Consider the following 24204-nt stretch of genomic DNA (forward strand, 5'->3'; position numbering starts at 1 on the left):
AACGACGTTCTTACTATTCCTAAAGTATGGGAAATTATCATACATTTGAGTGGTTATGGTGTGAGTCGCTTGGAGAGACTGCTGCTGGAAAGTGGAGAAGTGAATAGAGAGAATGAATCAGATCAAGAGGGGAGTGATGTGGAAGAGCAGGAGAGTAAGACAGGAGAGATTGAAGGAGTGGAAATGAATGGGGAAGTGAGTGGTATGAGTATAGAAAATGAGAGAATGGGTGTGCAAGAGGAGCAGGGAAATGGGGAGGCTCAGGGTGGACAGGGATACACAGTGTGAGAAAGGTGGATGCTCCAAGAGGAGTTGAGAGCATGAATGAGGTATCGAATCAACCACCAATTGGTGAAAGTGACCATGAGGTGATTACTTGGGTGGTTGCCAGCAGTGCAAGGACACCTGTGAAAAAAAGGGTATATGTGGAACTACAAGGGGGGTGATTATGAAGTGCTCAGGAGACAGCTTGCAGGTGTTGCATGGAATGAGGAGTTAGCTGGAAAAGAGATCAATGCAGTTTGGGGGATTTTCAAAAAATATTTAGTGGATGCAATGTCTAAATGTATACCACGGGTGAGAAGGTTAAATAAGGTAGGTGTGAGATGGATGAATAAAGAGATTAAGCATGCAATACAGAGAAAAAGGGCATTGTGGAGGCAGCATAAGAGAAGTGGAAGTAACCAATTTCATGAGGTCTACAAAGACCAGGCAAGGAGGGTGACTTGGTTGGTGAGAGTAGCTAAAGAGAGGTATGAACAGCATATAGCTAATGAAGCTAAAAAGAATCCTAGGGAGTTCTTTCGATATGTAGCAAGCAAAAGAAAGAATGATTATGGAAGGATGACAGTGATTGGAGGAAATGGTATAAAGACAGCTGTTGCAGAATGTGTGGTGGAGATACTTAATGAGCAGTTCATAAAGATCTTTCAATCTTTTGAATGTGACTTCATGGAGAGATTAAGAGCAGTTGATGATGGGGAGGAGAGACTGACTGTAAGTGAGCAAGAAGTGTTTGGGTAGTTGAGTAAACTAGATGTAAATAAGGTTGTGGGACTTGATAATATATCACCACGTATTCTGAAGGAATGTGCCAGAGAGTTGACACCTGCCTTGACATATTTTTTTAATACGGGTCTTGGACTTGGTCAAATCCCTAAAGAGTGGAAGGAGGGCAAGATTGTGCCACTTCATAAAGGAGGTGATCGAACTCAAGCATCAAACTATAGGCCTATCTGTGTGCCAGGTGTTGTGGTTAAGTTGTTGGAGAAGCTTCTTGTGAGAACTAGGATCCAGAGTTGGGTTGACAACAATGGTATAATCTTTGATGGACAGCATGGATTTGCTAAATTGAGGTCGTGTTTTAGTAATCTACTTACTTATTACAATAAAGTGACTGCTTCCTTGGACAGAGGAGAAGGATACACAGTAATATACTTGGATTTCGCAAAATCTTTTGATAGAGTACCTCATGATAAGTTGACAGTCAAACTAGAGCAGATGGGGTTGGATATTAGATTAGTGCATTGGATTGGAGACTGGCTATCTGATAGGTATCAACAAGTTGTGTATGGGGGTGCAATATCCAGGAAAAGGAAAGTCACTAGTGGAGTGCCTCAGGGATCTGTTTTAGGGCCATTACTATTTAACTTGTATATTAATGATATTGGCGAAGATTTGGATGGAGATATTCAGTTGTTTGCAGATGATGCAAAGTTGGGACGAACCATAAAGAGTAGTGAAGATGTTGTGGCCTTGCAAGAAAACTTGAATAAACTGATTGATTGGGCAAGCAAATGGGGATGTGAGTTCAATGTTGCAAAATGTAAGGTTTTAAAATTTGGAAAACAAAGATGGGATGCAGAATTTATGCTTGGTGAGAATAGACTGTTGGAAGTAGAGGAAATAAGAGATCTGGGAGTGATAGTGGATAAGGATCTAAAATTTAGGGGACACATCGCCAAAATTGTGAAGACAACAAAAAGACTTCTGAGAATGATGAGGAGGACACTGACGTGTAGAAGTATGGAGATTCTTGTTCCATTGTATAAGGCTTTGATCAGGCCACACATGGACTATTGTGCCCAGATTTGGTCACCTGGTTTTCAGAAGGATGAAGAGATGTTGGAAAGGGTCCAAAGGCGACTGACTAAGGTAGTTTCTGACTTCTGAAATGTCAAGTATGAGGAAAGATTGAAAAGATGGAATTTGCAGAGTCTAGTGGAGAGAAGGAAGAGGACAGATATGATAGAGACCTACAAGTTGGTAAGGGGTTGTTATAGGATCAATGGTGGAGAAGTTCTACAGAGAATAGTGGGAGATCAGGGGAGAACCAGAGGTCATCCCTGGAAACTGTATAAAGAGGGTGTGAGTAGGGGAGTGAGAGGGAGGTTTTTTTCGTGCAGAGTTGTGAATGATTGGAATGCCTTGCCTGAGAGTGTGGTGTCTGCAAGGAGTTTGAATGTGTTTAAGACCCGGTATGATGAGATGTGTGAGAGATAAAAGGTCCTCCTAGATGAGTCTTTGACTCCATGAGGTCTTGTTTAATAATAATAATAAAACTGTGTTAAATAATTAACATTTCTTTTTTTTTTTTTTTTGTACTACTTTAGCACGTTATGCACGTTTTCATGAGATTCTATTGTAATCATGCGCCCTAACTGTATGTTATTCCTAATTTTTGTTTAAATACTGTTCTGATGATGTCCTAAGATACTCAGGATGAAATATTTACAATTAAATAATTTTCACTGCGAAAAGCGAAAAAACAGCGAAAAACAGCGAAAAGTCAGCTACAGGAACAAATCTGAAAATAAACCCCAACTCAACATCACCAGAGTTAAAGATCGGTACTGTCAACGTATGAAGCCTGAATGGCAAAGAAATGGAGCTAGCTGAGGAATTAGATAAGTACCAGATCGACATAATAGGGGTGACTGAAACAAAAAAGACCAAAACTGGTGAGATCTTTCTGAGCAATAAATACAAAATGTTATATTCAGGCAATGACAATCAAGGAAAAGAAGGAGTAGCCATAGTATTCAACACAAAATACGAGGCTAATCTTCTTGAATGGCAGTCATTCTCAAGTAGAGTAATGTGGGCAAATATGAGAATGGGGAACTGGACAATGAGACTTATTTGTGCCTATGGTCCCACAGAAGGTTCTACTAAGGTAGAAGTGGAGGAATTTTTTGAGGCTTTAGAAAAAGCAACTGACACAATGAAAAAGGAAAAGTTAGTCCTTGTTGAGGATCTAAATAGCAGAGTAGGAAATGATTGTGAGACATACAAAAATATTTTGGGAAAATTTGGAGAAAAGAGCAAAGCTAATAATAATGGCAAATATCTGTTGGATTTCTGCTCAGGACATGGACTGGTTATTACTAACACCATGTTCCAACATAAAAATGTGCACAAATTCACATGGAGAGAAGAGGCTAGGAATAAGAAAAGTCTCATTGACTATGTTATTGTTGATAGTGATGTTTTCTTCTTAGTGCAGGACACAAGAGTGTACAGAGGATTTGAAACCAGAAGTGATCACTATTTAGTCTTGAGCAGGATAAAATTGAATTTCATATTGAAAAGAATAACATGTAAGAAAGTTTTAAAGCGAATAAAAGTTGAGCAGCTCTCAGATGTGAGCTGTAGACTAAAATACACAAAGATTATTGAAGAAAAAATGAAAGAGTATGAGAACAGGAATCAAACCTTGGAGATTCAGTGGCAAACTCTGAAGAAAACATTGATTGATTCTGCCAGAGAGGCATGTGGTGAGGTTGTTTGTAAGGATAAAAAAATCAGAACTCCCTGGTGGACACAGGAGGTTAAAGAGGCAGTGAAGGAAAAGAAGAAAGCATACCAAAAGTTCCTGACAAATAAGTCAGCTTGTGCTCTTAGAGAATATAGAGACAAATGCAAGAATGCTAAACAGTGTGTAAAACTAGCTAAACAAAAGTCATGGGAGGACTTTGGCAAGAATATAGAAAATAAATATCAAGAAGGTGGCAAAATATTCTGGAGGTTGTTGAAGAAGCTTAAGAATGGAGGAAAGAGTGCTATAAAAGGAATTAGAGATGATAAAGGTGACATGAAAACGGGAGAAAAAGATATCCTTGAAGTATGGAGTAATTACTTTGAAAAACTGCTAAATGAAACAAGCAGTGATGACAGCACAGTGGTAAAAAACACTGACCAGGCATACAGTCAGGAATACATATCCATACTTGAAGTAGAAAAAGCCATCAAAGGCTTGAAATGTGGAAAGGCAGCAGGAGTAGATGATATTCGACCAGAAATGCTGAAGTATGGTGGTATAAAAGTCTTACAGTGGCTGCACTGCATAGTACAGAAAGCCTGGACAGAGGGACGAATTCCCGATGATTGGAGTAGAGCTCTCATAGTACCCATATATAAAAAGGGAAATAAAACTGCATGTGAGAATTACAGAGGTATTTCCCTACTGAGTGTTCCTGGCAAGATCTATGCAAGTATACTTGAGAAACGGTTGAGAAGAATTGTGGAAGAAAAGCTTGGTGAAGAACAAGCTGGATTCAGGCCAAATAGAGGCTCTCAGGATCAGATCTTCACTTTACGACAAATAGTCGAGAAAGCATGGGAATATAACAAAGATCTGTATTTAAGTTTTGTCGATCTGGAAAAGGCATATGACAAGGTGCCAAGAGCGAAGCTATTCAATACGCTGCAGTTATATGGTGTCAATGGGACATTATATCAAGCAATACTTAGTCTTTATTTGAGTTGTAAGTGAGCAGTTAGAATTGAAGGAAGTACAGGAAGATGGTTTAATGTTAAATCTGGTGTGAGACAAGGATGTACATTATCCCCTCTGTTATTCATTATCTATATGGATCACATTATGAAGGAAAGTGGTATTAAACATGATATCAAAATTGGAGATGTTAATGTCAGCTCTTTGCTTTATGCGGATGATGTTATACTTCTAAATAAATCCACTACAAGTCTGCAAGATTCTCTGACTAAATTGAATAGCTCTTGTAATAGATATGGTATGAAGGTCAGCAATAAAAAGACAAAGACAATGAAAATAGGCAGAATCATTGAAAATGTCAACTGTGTTGTGAATGGAGAACCTGTGGAACAAGTAAAACATTTCAGCTATTTAGGCACGATTTTTACTGAAGATGGTAAACTAAATATAGAAATAGACAACAGAATCAGCAAAGCTGGTATGGTGGGAAGTCAATTGAATAAATTCATATGGAATAAGAGAGAAATTAGTCGGAACACTAAATTAGCTGTATACAAGACAGTGTTCAAACCAGTTTTAACTTATGGATCTGAGAGCTGGGTCAGAAGTAAAACACTTGACCAAAGACTAGAGACTTCAGATATGAGAGTCCTGAGAAAGATTATAGGCATGAACAGATGGCATCAATGGCAGTATCATATTAAAAACGAGGATATTAGGAAAGAACTTGACATTGTCAGCATGCAGGAATGCGTTAGCAGAGCTAATCTCAGGTGGTATGGTCACTTAAACAGCATGGGCGAGGAAAGATTAGCAAAACAAGTGTTCTCTGCCAGGTTGGCAGGAAAACGACTGAGAGGAAGACCAAGATATAGGTGGATTGATACGGTACAAAGTGCTTTAGACGATAGAAATATAAGATCTGATAATATTGGAGTGTTGACAAGTAACAGACTGATTTGGAGGAAAATTGTAGATAGGAAATTAATAATGATGTAATTTTTTCATGTAGTACTATCATATCCTGTACACCCCTTGAGGGTACATGGCAGGAATTTGATGATGATGATGATGATAATTTTCACTGTGGTATCTACGTGTGTTTCTTCTAATTAGTTCTACTTGGTGGATGGCATAAAACATTATGGGTAGCGGCCCTTCCCATGATATATAGCATAATACATACCTGATAGGATATGTGCTATGCATTATGGGATACTAAGGCAATTAGTGTGAAGTCACTAGCTTCTATATATAAGTAGCCTAATCTTGAAGATACTTCATGGACAAACTTTGTTTGCTTACATTTACATAAAAGATTAAAGAAGAATATAATTTCATGGCTTCTTTTATGTTAAGCTTGGGTAAAGGATTAAAAGAAGACCATCATATTTTTATTTCTTGTCTGGTATCATTTACTTAATTCAAATCTGTAGTCTGATGCTTTCATTTTATGATGATATAATTTATGCAAAAGCATTTTCCACTCCTTACAGTGATTCCAGTTGCACAACTTTCATTACAACCAGATGAGTGGTAATTATCACTTCCTTTGTAAATTCCCTTGAAACATCTCATCTATGCCTACTGCTTTATTGACAGCTAGAATACTTAGTATTCTAAATATATTCACTCTTAATTACAAATAGCATACTTTTTAAATGAATGCTGAGAACAGATTCAGTTAGTTCTTATTCAATACTTAAATTGGGTATATGAAAGTTGAAACAGGATAACATAAATCAATGACAAATTCTCTGAAAATTATTAATATTCATGAGCGTGTGAAGTAGTATATAGTGAGAAAGGAATAAATAATGAATGAATATTTTTTTATGCATTAAGTTGACATACTAGTCAAATTCAAACAAGAATTCAATCATACCTCAACAACAGGAAATCCATTATGAGTTGTACTTGAAAGTGACCTCATAATCACCTTCACTTTTTCTACACGCTCGAATGTAATTACAGGATGGCTCATTACTTCACTAAGGAGATAAAATTGCATATGCTGTTTGAATATGGCTTCAGAGAATGAGAGAAATATCAAATACTAAAATTTAAATAATCTATAAACTTATGGGTTTTTTTTTCCTTTAACATGCGAAGATGCATGCTTTTGGTGAGGATACTGTTTAATGATTGTGTGAATGTGTTAAATCTGGAAAGCTGAAGTTATTAGGGTTGAAAGAGGAAAATTATTCTGAATGGAAACTCACTCAGATGACACTGTTGCAAATCAGAGTTGGGAATGTAGAGAGATGTAATGCTTTGGACTAATAGAATTTTCCAACGAAAACATTCCCTTATCTATATACTAATACCAAAAGTATCAGAAATAAGGGGATCGGGAAGCATAAAATATGAAATGTTGCTATCGGTTTTTATCCTGACAAGTATAAGGACAAGATACCATTTTTGGGAGGAAAAGGAAAATAAGATGGAATATTACTCATGGCAGCAACTGCGTTGAATCTACTCAATCAAGGTGGAAAATCAGAATGAGAATATATGCCGTAAGTTGAATTTAGTAGTTTGTAATTTGTACGTCTCAATCATATCACTTCTTTTCTGCCTATCAGGGTAGTTTCTGTAACCCACAAATCTTTCACCTATCATCATAAGGTGCATTCCATAAACCTGACATTATCTTGGATTTGCCTCTGGATCCTCACTCCACCTCCTCCTAATTTCTAAGAAACCCAGGTGACCAGATTTGTGTGCAGTAGTCAAGATGGATTTTATCCAGGCCTGATAAAGAGGAATAATAACCTGCTTACAAGGGTTGTTTGAAAAATTTGATAAAAAATAAGTTTAACACATTTTTTTGGAAAAAATCAACATAGTTTCCATCAAGGACTACATATTTGGTCGAGCAAGTTTCCAATTTTTTCATCCCATCTAAAAAGTGTGATTTTGTCAAATTGTGCAAAATAGTCATTGATGATACCTTTGTTCAAATAAAATTTTTTCCCACCGAGCCAAATTCTTAAGTTTGGGAACAAGAAGAAGCTGCACAGGACTAAGTCTGGAGAATATGGTGGATGTGGAACTAATTCAACCTCAATTCATGCAATTTTGCCATTGTGATGGCTGATGTGTGGGATGGTGCATTGCCCTGATGAAAGAGCATTTTTTCGTGAGCCAATCTTGGCTGTTCTTTTCTAAGTTCTTCTTTTAAATGGTCCAACAATGATGCATAATAGACTCCTGTTACTGACTTACCCTTTTCCAAATAGCCTATCATGATAATTCCTTGGGAATCCCAAAAAATAGTAGCCATCATCTTCCCAGCTGACAAAACAGTCTTTGCTTTTTTCGGTGCTCTTCACTGGCATTGTCCCACTGTTTTGATTCAGGTGTGTAGTGGTGGATCCAAGTTTTCTCTACAGTAACGAATCAGTGCAGAAAATCCAGCAAATTGCAATTAAATTGCCAAACACTGCTTGAAATGTCATTTCACATGCATTTTTGATCGACAGTCAACTCACAGCTTTTTTCATGTGTTTTTTGTGCAGGATATTTTATATACCCATTCAGCTGAGATGCCTACCATCTCAGCAATCTCAAGCACTTTCACTTGGCAGTCTTCCATAATGATACCATAATTTTTGTCAATCATTTCCTTCATAGTGACTCATTCGGGCGTCCAGAGTGTGCTTTATCTTCGATGGACTTACGACCACATTTAAACTCATTTATCCCAAAATAAATAGTCTTTAATGGTAGTGCAGAGTCCCCATGAACTGCATCTAACTTGGCTTTGATCCATCCAATTCTTCAAATAAAAGTGTTTTATCACTGCACGAAACTCGTTTTTCCCCATTTTTAAAAAATGCGAATACGGCCATTTTAAATGTTTGCCAAACGAGAACTACTAGTTGCACGCGGCTAAATTTTGCCAGGAGTCATGAAAAGGATGAAACGTGATGACACTAGTATGAATGAATGAATTGTGTTGCTGTCTATTGGAAATTTACCAAACTTTTCAAACAACCCTCGTATCTCTGCTCAGGGTGTTCTTCAATAATTCAATGAGCTGCTTTTTTAGCGACTATTGCAATATGCCCTCTACACTTCACCTCCCTATCCAACAACATCCCCAAATTCTTGGCTTCATCAATTTCTTGGAGCAAAGTTCCATTAATATGATACACAGCTGTAATCTTTAATCTCAAAATGCATAACTTTACACTTTGCCACATTAAACACTCATCCATTCTCCTTTGCCCATACTGAAATTGTATTTAAATCATCCTGAAAAATTTAAAATTATCTTCATCGACTATTTCTCTACCCAGTTTGCATCATCAGCAAACAACTGAATATTTCCTCTCAGGTCATTTCCTTATCTTATTAATGTACATGTGAAATAATAGTGGCCCAAGTGCAAACTCCCGCAGTATGCCACTAGTCACAGGTCTTCTACTGCATTTTACTCCTGAATAAACTACAGCTGCTCTCCTTATATGCCTTCCATACCATAATCTCTTTTTCTTCTGCAATTTATTATTTTTTTTTTGTCATCCATTTGACTTCAAATTGCTTTATTTTCTTTACCTGAGGTACAGAATCTGCCATTGCTGTCAGCAATTTTTTCTTAAGTATCTCCCATGCACTACTGAGGTCTATTTTTTCATCCAATTTTTTTGCTGCAAGATGGTTTTAAAGTCTATGATAGTTGTTTGCCTTATAATTCCAAATAAATTCCTTCTGCCTTGATACTTCTACATGCCTATTCATCCTCCAAGTCAGGACTACATGGTCACTCTCTCTAGTTTGGGACATTTGACATTCACATTCAGATCCTCATGCTATTACAAAATCCAAATTCTAGTTCCTTGCATTCCCTACACACCATATGTTGTCTAAGATGGTTGTTTTTCAAGAAATCTAAAAAATTCAGTTCCCTTAGTAGTAAATGCTGTCTCTTCTGCCCAGTTTAGATTGATATAGCTGAAATCCTCCATAATGATCATTCACTTTGTGCTTGTCAAACTAACTTGCATTAATATTTCCTGCACATCGCGATCTATATTGCCTGGTCTATAGCAACATTGCATTAAATATCTTATCTTATAAACATCTATCTCCCACCATATACTCTCAAAGCCATTAGTGTTATTTATGCTGTGATTCTCCACCCTGAGAAGGCATAATTCATCTCTTATGGGGAGGAGAGACCGACTGTAAGTGAGCAAGAGCTGTTTGGGGAGTTGAGTAAACTAGATGTTAATAAGGCTGTGGGACTTGACAATATATCACCACATATTCTGAAGGAATGTGCCAGGGAGTTGACACCTGCCTTGACATAATTTTTTTAATACGAATCTTGCACTGGGTCGAGTTCCTAAGGAGTGGAAGGAGGGCAAGATTGTGCCACTTCATAAAGGAGGTGATCGAACTCAAGCATCAAACTATAGGCCTATCTGTGTGTCAGGTGTTGTGGTTAAGTTGTTGGAGAAGCTTCTTGTGAGAATTAGGATCCAGAGTTGGGTTGACAACAATGGTATTATCTTTGATGGACAGCATGGATTTGCTAAAGGCAGGTCATGTTTTAGTAATCTACAGTACTTACTTATTACAATAAAGTGACTGCTTCCTTGGACAGAGAAGGATACACAGTAATATACTTAGATTTTGCAAAAGCTTTTGATAGAGTACCTCATGATAAGTTGACAGTCAAACTAGAGCAGATGGGGTTGGATATTAGATTAGTGCATTGGATTGGAGACTGGCTATCTGATGGGTATCAACAAGTGTGTATGGGGGAGCAATATCCAGGAAAAGGAAAGTCACTAGTGGAGTGCCTCAGGGGTCTGATTTAGTGCCATTACTGTTTAACTTGTATATTAATTATATTGGTGAAGATTTGGATGGAGATATTCGGTTGTTTGCAGATGACACGTAGTTGAGACGAAACATGAAAGTAGAGAAGATGTGACCTTACAAGAAGACTTGAATAAATTGAGTGATTGGGCATGGTGGGGATGCGAGTTCAATGTTGCAAAATGTAAGGTTTTAAATTTGGAAAATAAAGATGGGATGCAGAATTTATGCTTGGTGAGGATATATTGTTGGAGGTGGAGGAAATAAGAGATCTGGGGATGATAGTGGATAAGGATATGAAATTTAGGAGACACATAGTCAAAATTGTGAAGACAATGACTTGTAGAAGTAGGGAGATTCTTGTTGTATAAGGCTTTGGTTAGGCCACACATGGTCTATTGTGCCTAGATTTGGTCACCTGATTTTCAGAAAGACGAAGAGATGTTGGAAAGGCGACTGACTAAGGTAGTTTCTAACCTCTTTAATGTCGAGTATGAGGAAAGATTGGGAAGATGTAATTTGCAGAGTCTGGTGGACAGGAGGGCAGATATGATAGATACCTACAAGTTAGTAAGGGGTTGTTATAGGATCATTGCTGGAGAAATTCTACAGAAAATAGTGGGAGATCGGGGGAGAAACAGAGATCATCCCTGGAAACTGTATAAAGAGGGGGTGAGTAAGGGAGTGAGAAGTAAGTTTTTTTTTCGTGTATCATTGTAAATGATTGGAATGCCTTGGCTGAGAGTGTGGTGTCTGCAAGGAGTTTGAGTGTGTTTAAGACATGATATGATGAGCTATGTCTGCGATAAAAGGACCGCCCAGATGAGTCTTTGACTCCATGAGGTCTTGGGATAATAATAATAACACTAATAATAATAATTAACCAGTTCTATAATATCATCATAGCCTCGATAGCTCAATTGGTATATACAAAGCCTTTGGTTAGAAACACCTGAGTTCAATTACCGTCCATGACGTCAGGAACTTTTATCTTGTCTCTTTGGACTAAAGGTGAGTTCATCGGTCTCATATGGAGGTAGAGGGGTTTTTTCACTCAGAACAGGCAAACTGGCCATGTGAACACATGGATTTACATTCATGAATACTTATGACAATATGTGGAAGAGATAAGATCCTCACCACATGTTGTTATGCCTGTAATTAACCACCTAGATAGGAGATGGCATGTGAATTGGATTGGAAATAATATCATCGTTGATGCAAATTTTGCTGATAATTGGGTGTTGGCCTTTAAATGCCATGACTCTGGTTTGGAAGTGGAGATTTCCAAATTGTATGTTTTTGCTATTTCATTTAATGAAAAGGCAGTTTGCCATATGAATCTTTGTTATCTTCAATTAGAATCTGATCATCGGTAAATAAAATTGTATAGATGTTGGCACAATCATTTATTTGAATGCCAAAACTGCTTATTTCCCTCAACCCTCTTATATTATTAATATAAATATTAAAGAGGATTGGAGATAGACTACATCCTTTTCAGACATCTGCATTTATGTTTTGTGATTCAGATTTTTGTGCAGCTATCTTTATTTTAATTGTTATTGTTATATAACAATTTTATATGGCTTTGTTATATACATTGAAAATTGCTTTAATTAACTGGTTAGGAATGTCATCTCTTAAAATTTTCAGTAGCTTATTACAATTGACTTTACAAAAGCCTTTTTATATTCAATAAATAATATGGATCTCTAAATTGAATTATCTTCTTTTCTCAATCAGAGGCTTGAGAGTGAAAATGATGTCGGTGCAGAATCTGCCTTTACAGAAACCATTTTTTTTTCTCTCCAAAAATATTTTCATAATATTTGTTTAATTTAGTCTTTAAGAGATTTTAATATATTTTATATCTGGTGTTTAAAAGGCCTCTATAGTTTTGCCATTCATTAATATTGCTTTTTTTTTTTTTTTTTTTTTAAGATTGGGGATAATCATGCAGGCCTGGTTGGCTGAGTGGTTAGCGTATCTGCTATGCAACCAAAAGGCAGAAGGTTCGAATTCTGCCATGTGAATGGATGTTGGTGATTGTCTGTGAAAATGCTAGTGGTCGTGGTGGTGGACAGTAGATGGCATTGGTGTAGATGATGTGGCTGGTGGATGAAGTTGAGTGGTGGAGACAGAAAGAGCTGTAGCGTAGGTGCTCTCCTTCGATGAGTCTTGGACTCCCTAGAGGTGTCAAATAATAATAATAATAATAGCATTTTGCCATTTTTTTTTTGTGATAATTGGCCATTTAGGATTTTATTAATGAATTCTAGTAGTTTATATTTGTAGTTGTCTCCAGAGAATTTGAAAACGTCTATATTTAAATAAATTATAATACTAGAATAAACTCACATAAAATATTATTTTATTAGTATAATTTTTGCCTAAGTATCAAAGGCATCTTCAGTACATATAAAAAGCTAATCGAACAATAACTACTGACAATTCGAAAGGGCACCACCTAAGTAGCTAATGTAAGATAATTAAACAAGGTCATTAAATTTCCTAACTTATTAAAAAATATATATAAAATAAAGTTAGGAAAGATTAGCTGATTTAAAAAGTACTATCTCCCATCAGATCTGTTCAAGTTAGGAGAGTGAAGTCAAGTTTTACATGTTTCTTTATAAAGCCATTCCATGAGGAATGACTTTTGTGAAGGACTCTGGTCTTGTTCCAATGACCTTTATGTCTAGGGTTGATAGTATGCTCTGCAAGTCCAGACTCAAGGTATTGAATATAAAACTTGTGTTCTTCTAGCTGAATAAAATCAGATCCTCTTGCTTTTTCCAAAATAGGATAACCCACAAGAGCAAGGAATCTGTAGACACCTGGAAGCTAGTCCTTTGGAGAAGTGAGAAAGGTGGAGATTTTTCTGATGGGGCAAAAGGCAACAAAAATATTTAGTGGTTTTAAGACTTTCGCTATGCATTCGCTAATGCCTTGTACATAAGGGATAGGAATATAAGTTATTTCTTCTGTATTCGAAGAGGTAGATACCAAAACTCTTCAAAGCTCATTTGATGAAAGAATTCTTATAATTATTAGATAAAAAAAGTGGAAATAATATGTTGTAATTCTTTCTGTAATAGTTCATCTGAAGAACATAAGGAAGTTCTTCAGAACTACCTTATGTTCTGAAGTAGGCCCAATGAACCAGCATTTTAATAGTTCCAGCCTTTTCACTTGGATGGTAATGAGATTTAGCATGGATATAATGGTCTGTATGAGTCTTCTTCTGAAATACTGAGAAATGTAGGTTGATGAAGAATTAAAATATCTAAATAAGCTAACTGCTTGGTTACTTCTTCTGTGTTGAATTGGATTCTTGGATGAAGTGCATTTAATTTAGAGAGAAACTGTTCAAATTCATAAGAAGAGCCATTCCAGATAGCAAAAATGTCATCTACATATCTGAACAAGTGAACATTAGTGAATGCATAACAAAAGTTTTAAACTACTAAATATTTTTGTTGCCTTTCACCCCATCAGAAATATCTCCACCTTTCTCACTTCCCCAAAAGATAAGCTTCCACATCTCAATTATCCAGGCATCTACAAGATTCCTTGCTCTTGTGGGTTATCTTATTTCAGACAAATTGGAAGATATCATAAGATACAAGTCTTATATTCAATACCATGGTATTGAATATAAGACTGAACAGTCTAGACTTGCAGAGCACACTGTCAACACTAGACATGGAGTTCATTAGAACAAGACAAAAGTCCTTCAAACAGTTCAGTTCCTCATGGAAGAGCTTTATAAAGAAACATGTGAAACTTTACTTCACTCTCCTAACTTAAACAGATCTGATGATCTATGTCTCTCCCCTCTGTGGGCGATAGTACTTTTTAAATCAGCTAATCTTTCCTAACTTTATTTTATTTAATTTTTTTGTGTGTGTGTTTTAATAAGTTAGGAAATTTAATGACCTTTATTTAGTTATAATACTAATAAATAATATTTTACGTGAGTTTATTCTGGTATTATAATTTATTTAAATATGCCTACTCATGGTATTTCCTTATCGATACAACTTCTATATTGATACCATCTTCTCCTAGGCTTCTGTGGTTCTTGCACTGTTTAAGTAAATATCATTATCATCCTTTCAGGGATTTAAGCCCAGTGGTCTGTTCCAGTCTCTTTGCATCTTTTCCTTGATTGTCCCTGACTTCTATATCCTCAAACTGGATGGTATCAGAGAATCTTTTTGGGTAGTGTTGAACTGTCCATTCTTTCGATATGGTCAGTCCACTTCTTTTGGTATTCATATACTTTGTCCAATACTGAGGCTATTTTTAGTTCTTTACATATTTCTGTGCCTCTTCTTTTGTCCCAAAGAGTATAGCTGCTGTCCTTCACAGGAATTTCATTTCTCCAGTTTCTAATCTTTTTTTTTTTTCTTCTACAGTTTTTATGATCCATATTAACTTCAGTACAGCAGACAAGGTCTTGCCAATACTTTATAAACTGTTATTCTTGTATGCTTTTGAACTTGGTTAAGTTTGAAAATATTATTGATCATTCTTGTTATATTTAGAAAGTTTGAAATTTTGATGTCAATGTCAGCTTCTTTTGTATATGATAAAGCACATCCAAGGTGCCCTCTCTCAATGAGTCCTTAGACTCTCCCTGGAGGTGTCATGTAATAATAATAATAATAATATTTGCATTCCAATATATGCCTTAGATTTAAGACATATATTGATTTTTGGAGTTCGTCTTCACTTCTTACTATGATTATTTGGTCATCTGCAAACCAAAGGGTATTATGGTACTACGATCCAGATTAAATGTCAGTTTTATATTTTCCTTCCATTTCTTTACTAATTCATCTATATAGATATTAAATAACAATTGTGACACTGGGCATCCTTGACCAGACCTCTCTGTTTATTGATTTCCATTCCATAACTTTTCATTGATTCTTATGGCTATTTGATTGTTCTGATTCATGTTAGTTATTACAGCAAGCAGCTGATTTGGAATGTTTGGATTCTTGAGTATCATCCACAGTTTGTTCCTTAAGACTATGTCAAAGGCTTTCTGCTAGTTTTCACATGCTATGTCCGTTTCTTGGTTACTTCTTCTGTGTTGAATTGGATTCTTGGATGAAGTGCATTTAATTTAGAGAGAAACTGTTCAAATTCATAAGAAGAGCCATTCCAGATAGCAAAAATGTCATCTACATATCTGAACAAGTGAACATTAGTGAATGCATAACAAAAGTTTTAAACTACTAAATATTTTTGTTGCCTTTCACCCCATCAGAAATATCTCCACCTTTCTCACTTCCCCAAAAGATAAGCTTCCACATCTCAATTATCCAGGCATCTACAAGATTCCTTGCTCTTGTGGGTTATCTTATTTCAGACAAATTGGAAGATATCATAAGATACAAGTCTTATATTCAATACCATGGTATTGAATATAAGACTGAACAGTCTAGACTTGCAGAGCACACTGTCAACACTAGACATGGAGTTCATTAGAACAAGACAAAAGTCCTTCAAACAGTCAGTTCCTCATGGAAGAGCTTTATAAAGAAACATGTGAAACTTTACTTCACTCTCCTAACTTAAACAGATCTGATGATCTATGTCTCTCCCCTCTGTGGGCGATTGTACTTTTTAAATCAGCTAATCTTTCCTAACTTTATTTTATTTAATTTTTTTGTGTGTGTGTTTTAATAAGTTAGGAAATTTAATGACCTTTATTTAGTTATAATACTAATAAATAATATTTTACGTGAGTTTATTCTGGTATTATAATTTATTTAAATATGCCTACTCATGGTATTTCCTTATCGATACAACTTCTATATTGATACCATCTTCTCCTAGGCTTCTGTGGTTCTTGCACTGTTTAAGTAAATATCATTATCATCCTTTCAGGGATTTAAGCCCAGTGGTCTGTTCCAGTCTCTTTGCATCTTTTCCTTGATTGTCCCTGACTTCTATATCCTCAAACTGGATGGTATCAGAGAATCTTTTTGGGTAGTGTTGAACTGTCCATTCTTTCGATATGGTCAGTCCACTTCTTTTGGTATTCATATACTTTGTCCAATACTGAGGCTATTTTTAGTTCTTTACATATTTCTGTGCCTCTTCTTTTGTCCCAAAGAGTATAGCTGCTGTCCTTCACAGGAATTTCATTTCTCCAGTTTCTAATCTTTTTTTTTTTTCTTCTACAGTTTTTATGATCCATATTAACTTCAGTACAGCAGACAAGGTCTTGCCAATACTTTATAAACTGTTATTCTTGTATGCTTTTGAACTTGGTTAAGTTTGAAAATATTATTGATCATTCTTGTTATATTTAGAAAGTTTGAAATTTTGATGTCAATGTCAGCTTCTTTTGTATATGATAAAGCACATCCAAGGTGCCCTCTCTCAATGAGTCCTTAGACTCTCCCTGGAGGTGTCATGTAATAATAATAATAATAATATTTGCATTCCAATATATGCCTTAGATTTAAGACATATATTGATTTTTGGAGTTCGTCTTCACTTCTTACTATGATTATTTGGTCATCTGCAAACCAAAGGGTATTATGGTACTACGATCCAGATTAAATGTCAGTTTTATATTTTCCTTCCATTTCTTTACTAATTCATCTATATAGATATTAAATAACAATTGTGACACTGGGCATCCTTGACCAGACCTCTCTGTTTATTGATTTCCATTCCATAACTTTTCATTGATTCTTATGGCTATTTGATTGTTCTGATTCATGTTAGTTATTACAGCAAGCAGCTGATTTGGAATGTTTGGATTCTTGAGTATCATCCACAGTTTGTTCCTTAAGACTATGTCAAAGGCTTTCTGCTAGTTTTCACATGCTATGTCCGTTTCTATGTTGTATTCATAATGTTTTTCCATTAAGATTTTTAATGTAAAAGCTGGGTCAATGTATAATTGTCCTTTTCGAAATCCATTTTTCTTTGCAAAGTTTATCTTCTACATATGATTTAAGTTTTGATGTTAATGTCTGTGCCTATAATCTTTTTTATATACTGGGATGCTAATTTCCTTATTCCAACTTTCTGGGATTTTTCCTTGCTACCAGATATTGTTAAATAACTTTAAAAGTCATTTGATGAATACGATGCCGCATATTTTATAAGTTCTATATATATTCCATCTTCTCCAGGGGATTTTCCTATTTCCTTGCTGTATTGCTTGTTGGATTTTTGTAATATTATTTCTTACACTGTATAGTTAGTAGTAAGCATTATGCCAGTTTTAGATTTGTTACTATCTTGCCATAAGCTTTGGAAGAGGTCCAGCCAAGATTCTCTGTGATTATTTCAAATTTCACTTTTTCTTTTACTTCCTTATTCATATTCCTTAGAATTTTGTGTGTATTTGGTTGCTTCATGGTAAGATCTCTTTCCAATTTTGTTATGAAGTGATCCTATTTTTTAGCTATTAATCTTTTGTATTTATAATTAATTTTTGCTTCTAGTGATTCTGTGTTAATCCATTGTTTATATGCTTATCTTTGATTGTTGCTTCAATATCTTCATCCCATTTTTTTATTCCCTTTCTCCTCTTCCATTTACTTTTTTGTTCTGAGGTATTCTGTTGCTGCATTTATTAATACATTTTTTAATTATTCCATTCAATCTATGTATCATCATTTTCTTTTATATGTTCTACTTTTCCATTTATTCTTTGCAAATAAAGTTAGTTGATACTTTTATCATCCAAGAGTTGAACTCTAAAAGACTTCTGAAGATATCTCTTAGCACTGATTTGGTTAACTTTAAACCATTTTGGAGGTATTCTTAATTTTCCTTGTAAGAGATAATGATCAGATTCTATTTCTGCATTTCTAAATACACAGCTATCTAGCTTATTAGCTGTTTTCCTATTAGCTATTATATAGTCTATCATACATCTTAGGGTTGTTATTTCCCAAGTGAATTTATGGCAATCTTTATGCTTTAAAAAATGTGTTAGTAATTTTTAAGTTATAATATACAGAAAAATCCCTATATATATATCCATTTCTATATCCAATGGATAAACTCTATATCCATTTTTACTGTATGTTGATTTGCCATTTGTTCCTATATTTGTACCTAATGAAATGTTCTCTACTCTGCCATTAAATTCTCCCATTATTAAAATATAATCGTGTGTTTATTTTATCTGTTATTTTTTGTAAATCTGAATAAAAGACATTGCTATCTTCTTCTCTTCCTTCTTCTGGGGTATCAACATCAATAACAGTCATGAAGCCATGGCTAATTTATAATCTTAATTCTAGGATTCTCTTGCTCCAGTATTTGTAATGTGTGATATTTTTTTAAATTGATTTGTGAATAAAAATCATTACTCCTGCTTTTGCTCTTTCTTCCTTTTTCACTCCTCTGTAGATATAGATGTAATTATCTGTTTCATCTGAACCCTTTTGTTTTTTTCGTTGTTTTGCTTATTACTGCTAATTTGATATTTCTTTCTATTAGTTAAATAAAAGCTAGATCTTGATATTTGTGATGGATCCTCCTGACATTCCAGATATTCCTGTTTATTTTCATTTTTTTCCTTTCCTATTCCTACTCATATCTGTTAACTTGTCCGAGTCATTTTCCAGAGCGACAGTCCAGTTACTTCTTTCATGAGACACTGGAGTAAGAAAAGATTCAGCTGGGTTGGTTACCAGTCATCCACAGCCTAGTTTGGTAATGGGGTTACATTGTTTAAGTGTTGACTCTAAATCTTCAAGAGTAAAGGAGTCTGTTGAATTATTTGCAGATAATGGTTCTGAGAGTGAGTTGTCATCAATTGTCCATAATTCTTTATAGTATTAAAGCCAGTCCTCTAAAGGTATGGTATTGATCTTGGTCGATTCTCTAAGGCTATTTTATTATTCATGTGTCTTATAAATTTATATGTTTGTGTTTGAGTTCCATCCATATTGTTTTCTAAACTGGTAACAAAATTGTTCCATTGAACTTTATGTCTTTTACATGTTTCTCTTTTTGCTATTGCTCTTTTGTGTTTATATTCGATTTCATCTTCTATTTTGTTTGTGCTTAACCATTTTTTATATGCTTTCCTTTTTTCATCTATGATTTTTCTGATTTCTGGGTTCCAGTTACAAAGATCTTCCCCCCCCCCCCCCCACCTTTCCATTGCCAAGATTTCTTGGCTGAATCTCCTAAATTATTGCAGAGATGATTCCACTCTACATTAACAGATCCATCTGAGAGTAGTTGCTGTAATTTTTCATTTATTTTTTGGTGTCATAGTTTTCTTTTATCGGAACTGGCTTTGAACTTAAGTTCTCAGTTGTCTAATGGATACTGGTGTTTTATCCATCTTGGGAAGGAGGAGGGAGGGCCATATTGATGTCACACATAGATAATAATCGGATTCGATTTCAAAACCTTGGAAGACTAACATCAAGAATGAATCTACCTATTTTAGTATTTGCAATAGTATAATCTATAATAGATTTTGATCCTCTTGCTGGCCATGTGAATTAACGAACGTCTTTATGTTTGTTATATTATCACCCAATAATGAGCAACCCACAGGATCAAAAATCAGAAACAGCGTTGTTCCCCTCAGTAACAGGCTCACCCTGCCACTAAGAAGAACTCTGGTTTCGACCTTTTTTGAGGTCTCGTCAGTGGGAGCCAGACCCAGATTTAAAATACTCAGGTTGTAGTGATGCAGAACTTATACTTTACCATACGAGTTGCTAAAAAAGGTGTCAAATCACAAAAGGCACCAAGAATTACTGAAATAAAGAGCCAAAAGGCTTCATTTTGGCAATGCAAAATTATTCAAATTAAGTGTATATTGAATCTAACATTATTTCAAAGCTGAATAGAGAAAACTACAAGAGTTTCAGAGAAACTGCAAGAGTTTCATGCCAAATAGAGATAGAAACTATAAAAGTTTCAGCGGATCCAAGCATAAGCAAACCTTTCATGACAGTGAAGCCACTGACGAGACCTCAAAAAAAGATCGAAACCGGTCTGGGTAGTGACCCACCCGTAATGCATAACATCATACATCTCCTAGGAGATGTGCTTTACATTATGTGAAAAATACTAAAGATAGTGATCAGAGCTTACTCCACCTTTACTGCTAGTTGCCCCCTGTCATGAAAGGTTTGCTTATGCTTGGATCTGCCGAAACTTTTATAGCTCTATCTATATTCGGCATGAAACTCTTGTAGTTTTCTCTATTTGGCTTTGAAATAATGTTGGATTCAATATCCACTTGATTTGAATAATTTTGCATCGCCGAAGTGAAGCCTTTTGGCTCTTTATTTCAGTAATTCTTGGTGCTTTTTGTGATGTGACACCTTTTTTAGCAACTCATATGGTAAAGTATAAGTTCTGCATCACTACGACCTGAGTATTTAAAATCTAGGTCTGGCTCCCACTGATGAGACCTCAAAAAAGGTCGAAACCGGTTCAGGCTTGGCTCGGAGAGGCTATGCTTGGGGGTAGGTTTTTGCCTGTCTCTGAGTGGGGCCACCACTGAGATTATGGCTCTGCTTGGTGGTGGAGTGAGCATGCCACTGGGTAGAGCCAATGCTGAGAAGTTCTTCTCGGTGATGGGGTGAGCCTGTCACTGAGTGGAACAACGGTGAGTTGGGCGATCTTTCGGGATTGTATTATTTTTAGAGCCCACTTCACCTATAAAAAGGTCGAAACCGGTCTGGGTAGTGACCCTCCCCCCATAATGTATAACATCATACATCTCCTGAGAGATATGTTGTACATTATGGGAAAAATACTAAAGATAGTGATCAGAGGTTTTGAAATTTGGTAAGCAGTGATGGATGCAAAGTATATGCTTGTTGGGAAACTTCAAAGGAAGTAAAGGAGATGAAAGATTAGGGTATGGTTGTGGACAAGGACCTCAAATTAATGGGCCACATTGCACAGTTGTGAAGACGTTACATTGGATAATGGCAATGATGCAGAGGACTTTGATGTGCAGAAATAAAGAGGTTATAATCCATTGTATTGTAATCCATCATATGTTTGGCCAAAACTGCCAAAATATTAGATTAGAAATACATCCGGACAAAACAAGATGGATGAAAAACGAATACTGTAAAGATTATACAATCATTCTAGAATCCCACACCATTGAAAGAGTCGAAGATTACATTTACCTTCGACAGTCTATAAAAATGAATAACGACATATCAAATTAAATAACAAAGAGAAAAAGAGCTGCTTGGATGGGTTTCAACAAAATAAAATCAACAATTATCAACCAAAACATAGATACAGAAATAAGAGCCCATCTTTTTAACAGTTACATCCTACCAGCATTAACTTATGGCAGTGAAACATGGAACACAGTTTTAAAAGAAGAACAAAGCTTAATAACAACTTAACGTGCAATATAAATAATATAGACCAACATAAGATACACAGAAATAGGAAGTTTTGACTCAAAAATGTAATAAAAGCAATCTACAACAATCTAGCAAAAGTAGATGGGCAGGACATCTTACCAGAATGAGAGACAACAGAGGGACAGTCAGAGTAACAAATTAGTATCTGAGAGAAACCAAAAGGAAACCTGGAAGACTGGCCTTAAGGGTGGGAAGACCCAATAATCAAGAAAGTTGGAAGAAAATGGAGAAGAAAGGCTCAAGACATTAATAGCTGGACTCTTCACGACCGGCAGTCATGGAGAAATCCTGACTGAAATCACAGGTCCATCAAGATAATCCATTGTATAAGGCCTTGATCAGGCCTCATATGGATTATTGTGTACAGATTTGGTGACAGGGTTTGCATGGTGATGAGAATATAGATGAAAGAATGACAACTGCAAAGCCTTGTGAATAGGAGAAGAAGGAGGGGGGATATGATTGAGTCATATAAGTTAGTCAAGGGTCGTTATTAGGTTGATACAGAAGCAATTTTTCATAGAATGGGAGAAGAGGTAGAACAAGAGGCTATTCCTTAAAACTGTATAAGGTGGGTGGAGAAGGTTCTTTGTGTAGAGTAGTTGGTGAGTGGATGCATTGTCTGAGTGTGTTGTGAATGCAGACACATTGAATTTAAGGCACGGCTGAATAAGCACTGTGTGTGTGATAGTGTGTACCTCTGACAGAATAATAATAATTATTACTGCAGACAACTATGGTACAACATCCACCCCTTAGTAAAGAAAAAATAGAAAATGTAAATAATATAGGAAAAAGATTTATTGGAGATGGGAGAATTGGAAAAAGCTTTATCTACAACAAAAAAAAAAAAAAAAGGTAGGAGCAACAAATAAAATTAACTCAGATCTAATTAAATAAAGTAATGCTCATTTTAAGTAGGATTATTAAATCCAACACATATTAAATATGTGTTGAATTACCTACTGTTTATTTTATTTCATCTATATAAAGAGAATCAGGTGAACAAGTACAAGAGACATCCTGATTATTATGGGAGATTTTAATGCAAAGATCGGTCAGTACTCCGAAGATAAAGCAGAAGTAATGGGAAAATTTGGTCAATGAGAGATGAATGAGAGAGGGGAGGACTTGATTAATTTTTGCAAAAAAAAAAATCAACTGTTAATCACAAATACCTTATTCTACCACAGGCCACAACACAAATACTCCTGGACATCATCAAACAATGAAATCAAAAACTGTATAGACTATATAATTGTTAATAAGAAATGGAAACATTCCTTCCAAAATGTCAAAACATTAAAAAAGATTGACATGGATACAGACCATGAACTACTATCAGCCAAACTAAAAATCATTTTCAAAAGAAAGAGAATAAGCCAACAAAAATAAAAGAAGATAGACATCTCAAAACTCAATGATAGCTTGACAAGATCTGACTATCAGAGAACATTAAAAGAAAAATTAAATAATCTTGCTTTAGATACAGTCTTGGAGTCTTGGAAAAAAAGGTAAAGAAATTATTAAAGAAACAGCAACAAAACACCTGGGCAACCAGACAAGAGTAAATCAAGACTGGCATATACCAGAGATTTTGGTCTTATGGGGGAAAAAAAAGAATATCCAAAACTAAACTCTCAAAAGAAGATATTTGAAAATTTGAAAAAAAGAAATAGACAAAAAATACAGATTAGCGAAAATCAAATATTTAGAAGAAAAAGCACGAATATGTGAAGAAGCATACAAAAAACATGACTCCAAGACCATTTATGAAATAGTAAAAAAGATAACTAGAACATACTCACTCAACTCAGTTTCAATACTGCAAAAAGATGGAGCCACAACAAGTAGCCATGAAACAATAAAAGAAATATGGACAAATCATTTTAAAGAAACATTTGCAAGCTGAAGAAAACATAAATCAAGATGCCTTCAACCCAGAAGAAACTGACACAAAAAAACATACTAAATGAAGAAATACATAGAGCGATCAAACAAATGAAAAATAATAAAGCACCAGGCATAGACAACATTCAAAGAAGAACTTCTAGAAAAAGGGAGAGAAAGCATAATAAATTACCTACGGCAATTGTTCAACAAATTACTAAAGAAAGGAAATTTACCAACAGAATGGACAACAGGTCAGATCATATCCATTCACAAAAAAAGGAGATTTCAGTTCCTGCACTAACTATGGACCTATCACCCTTCTAAGCCATT

General features: G+C 35.4%; 1 protein-coding gene across 1 annotated transcript in view; it reads right to left on the minus strand.

The window, feature by feature from the left end:
- The window catches only part of LOC150108970 (H(+)/Cl(-) exchange transporter 7-like), a 501264-nt gene that overhangs the window by 131998 nt on the left and 345062 nt on the right, over positions 1-24204 (minus strand). The window contains exon 16 of the mRNA XM_090401344.1: positions 6621-6726. Within this exon, the coding sequence (XP_090257470.1) occupies positions 6621-6726 (106 nt within the window). The remainder of the gene's footprint in view (positions 1-6620; positions 6727-24204) is intronic.

This window comes from Typopeltis vanoorti, chromosome 2 (genome assembly GCF_054136105.1).
Source record: "Typopeltis vanoorti isolate ZY-2024b chromosome 2, IOZ_Tvanoo_1.0, whole genome shotgun sequence".
Lineage (NCBI taxonomy): Eukaryota > Metazoa > Arthropoda > Arachnida > Uropygi > Thelyphonidae > Typopeltis > Typopeltis vanoorti.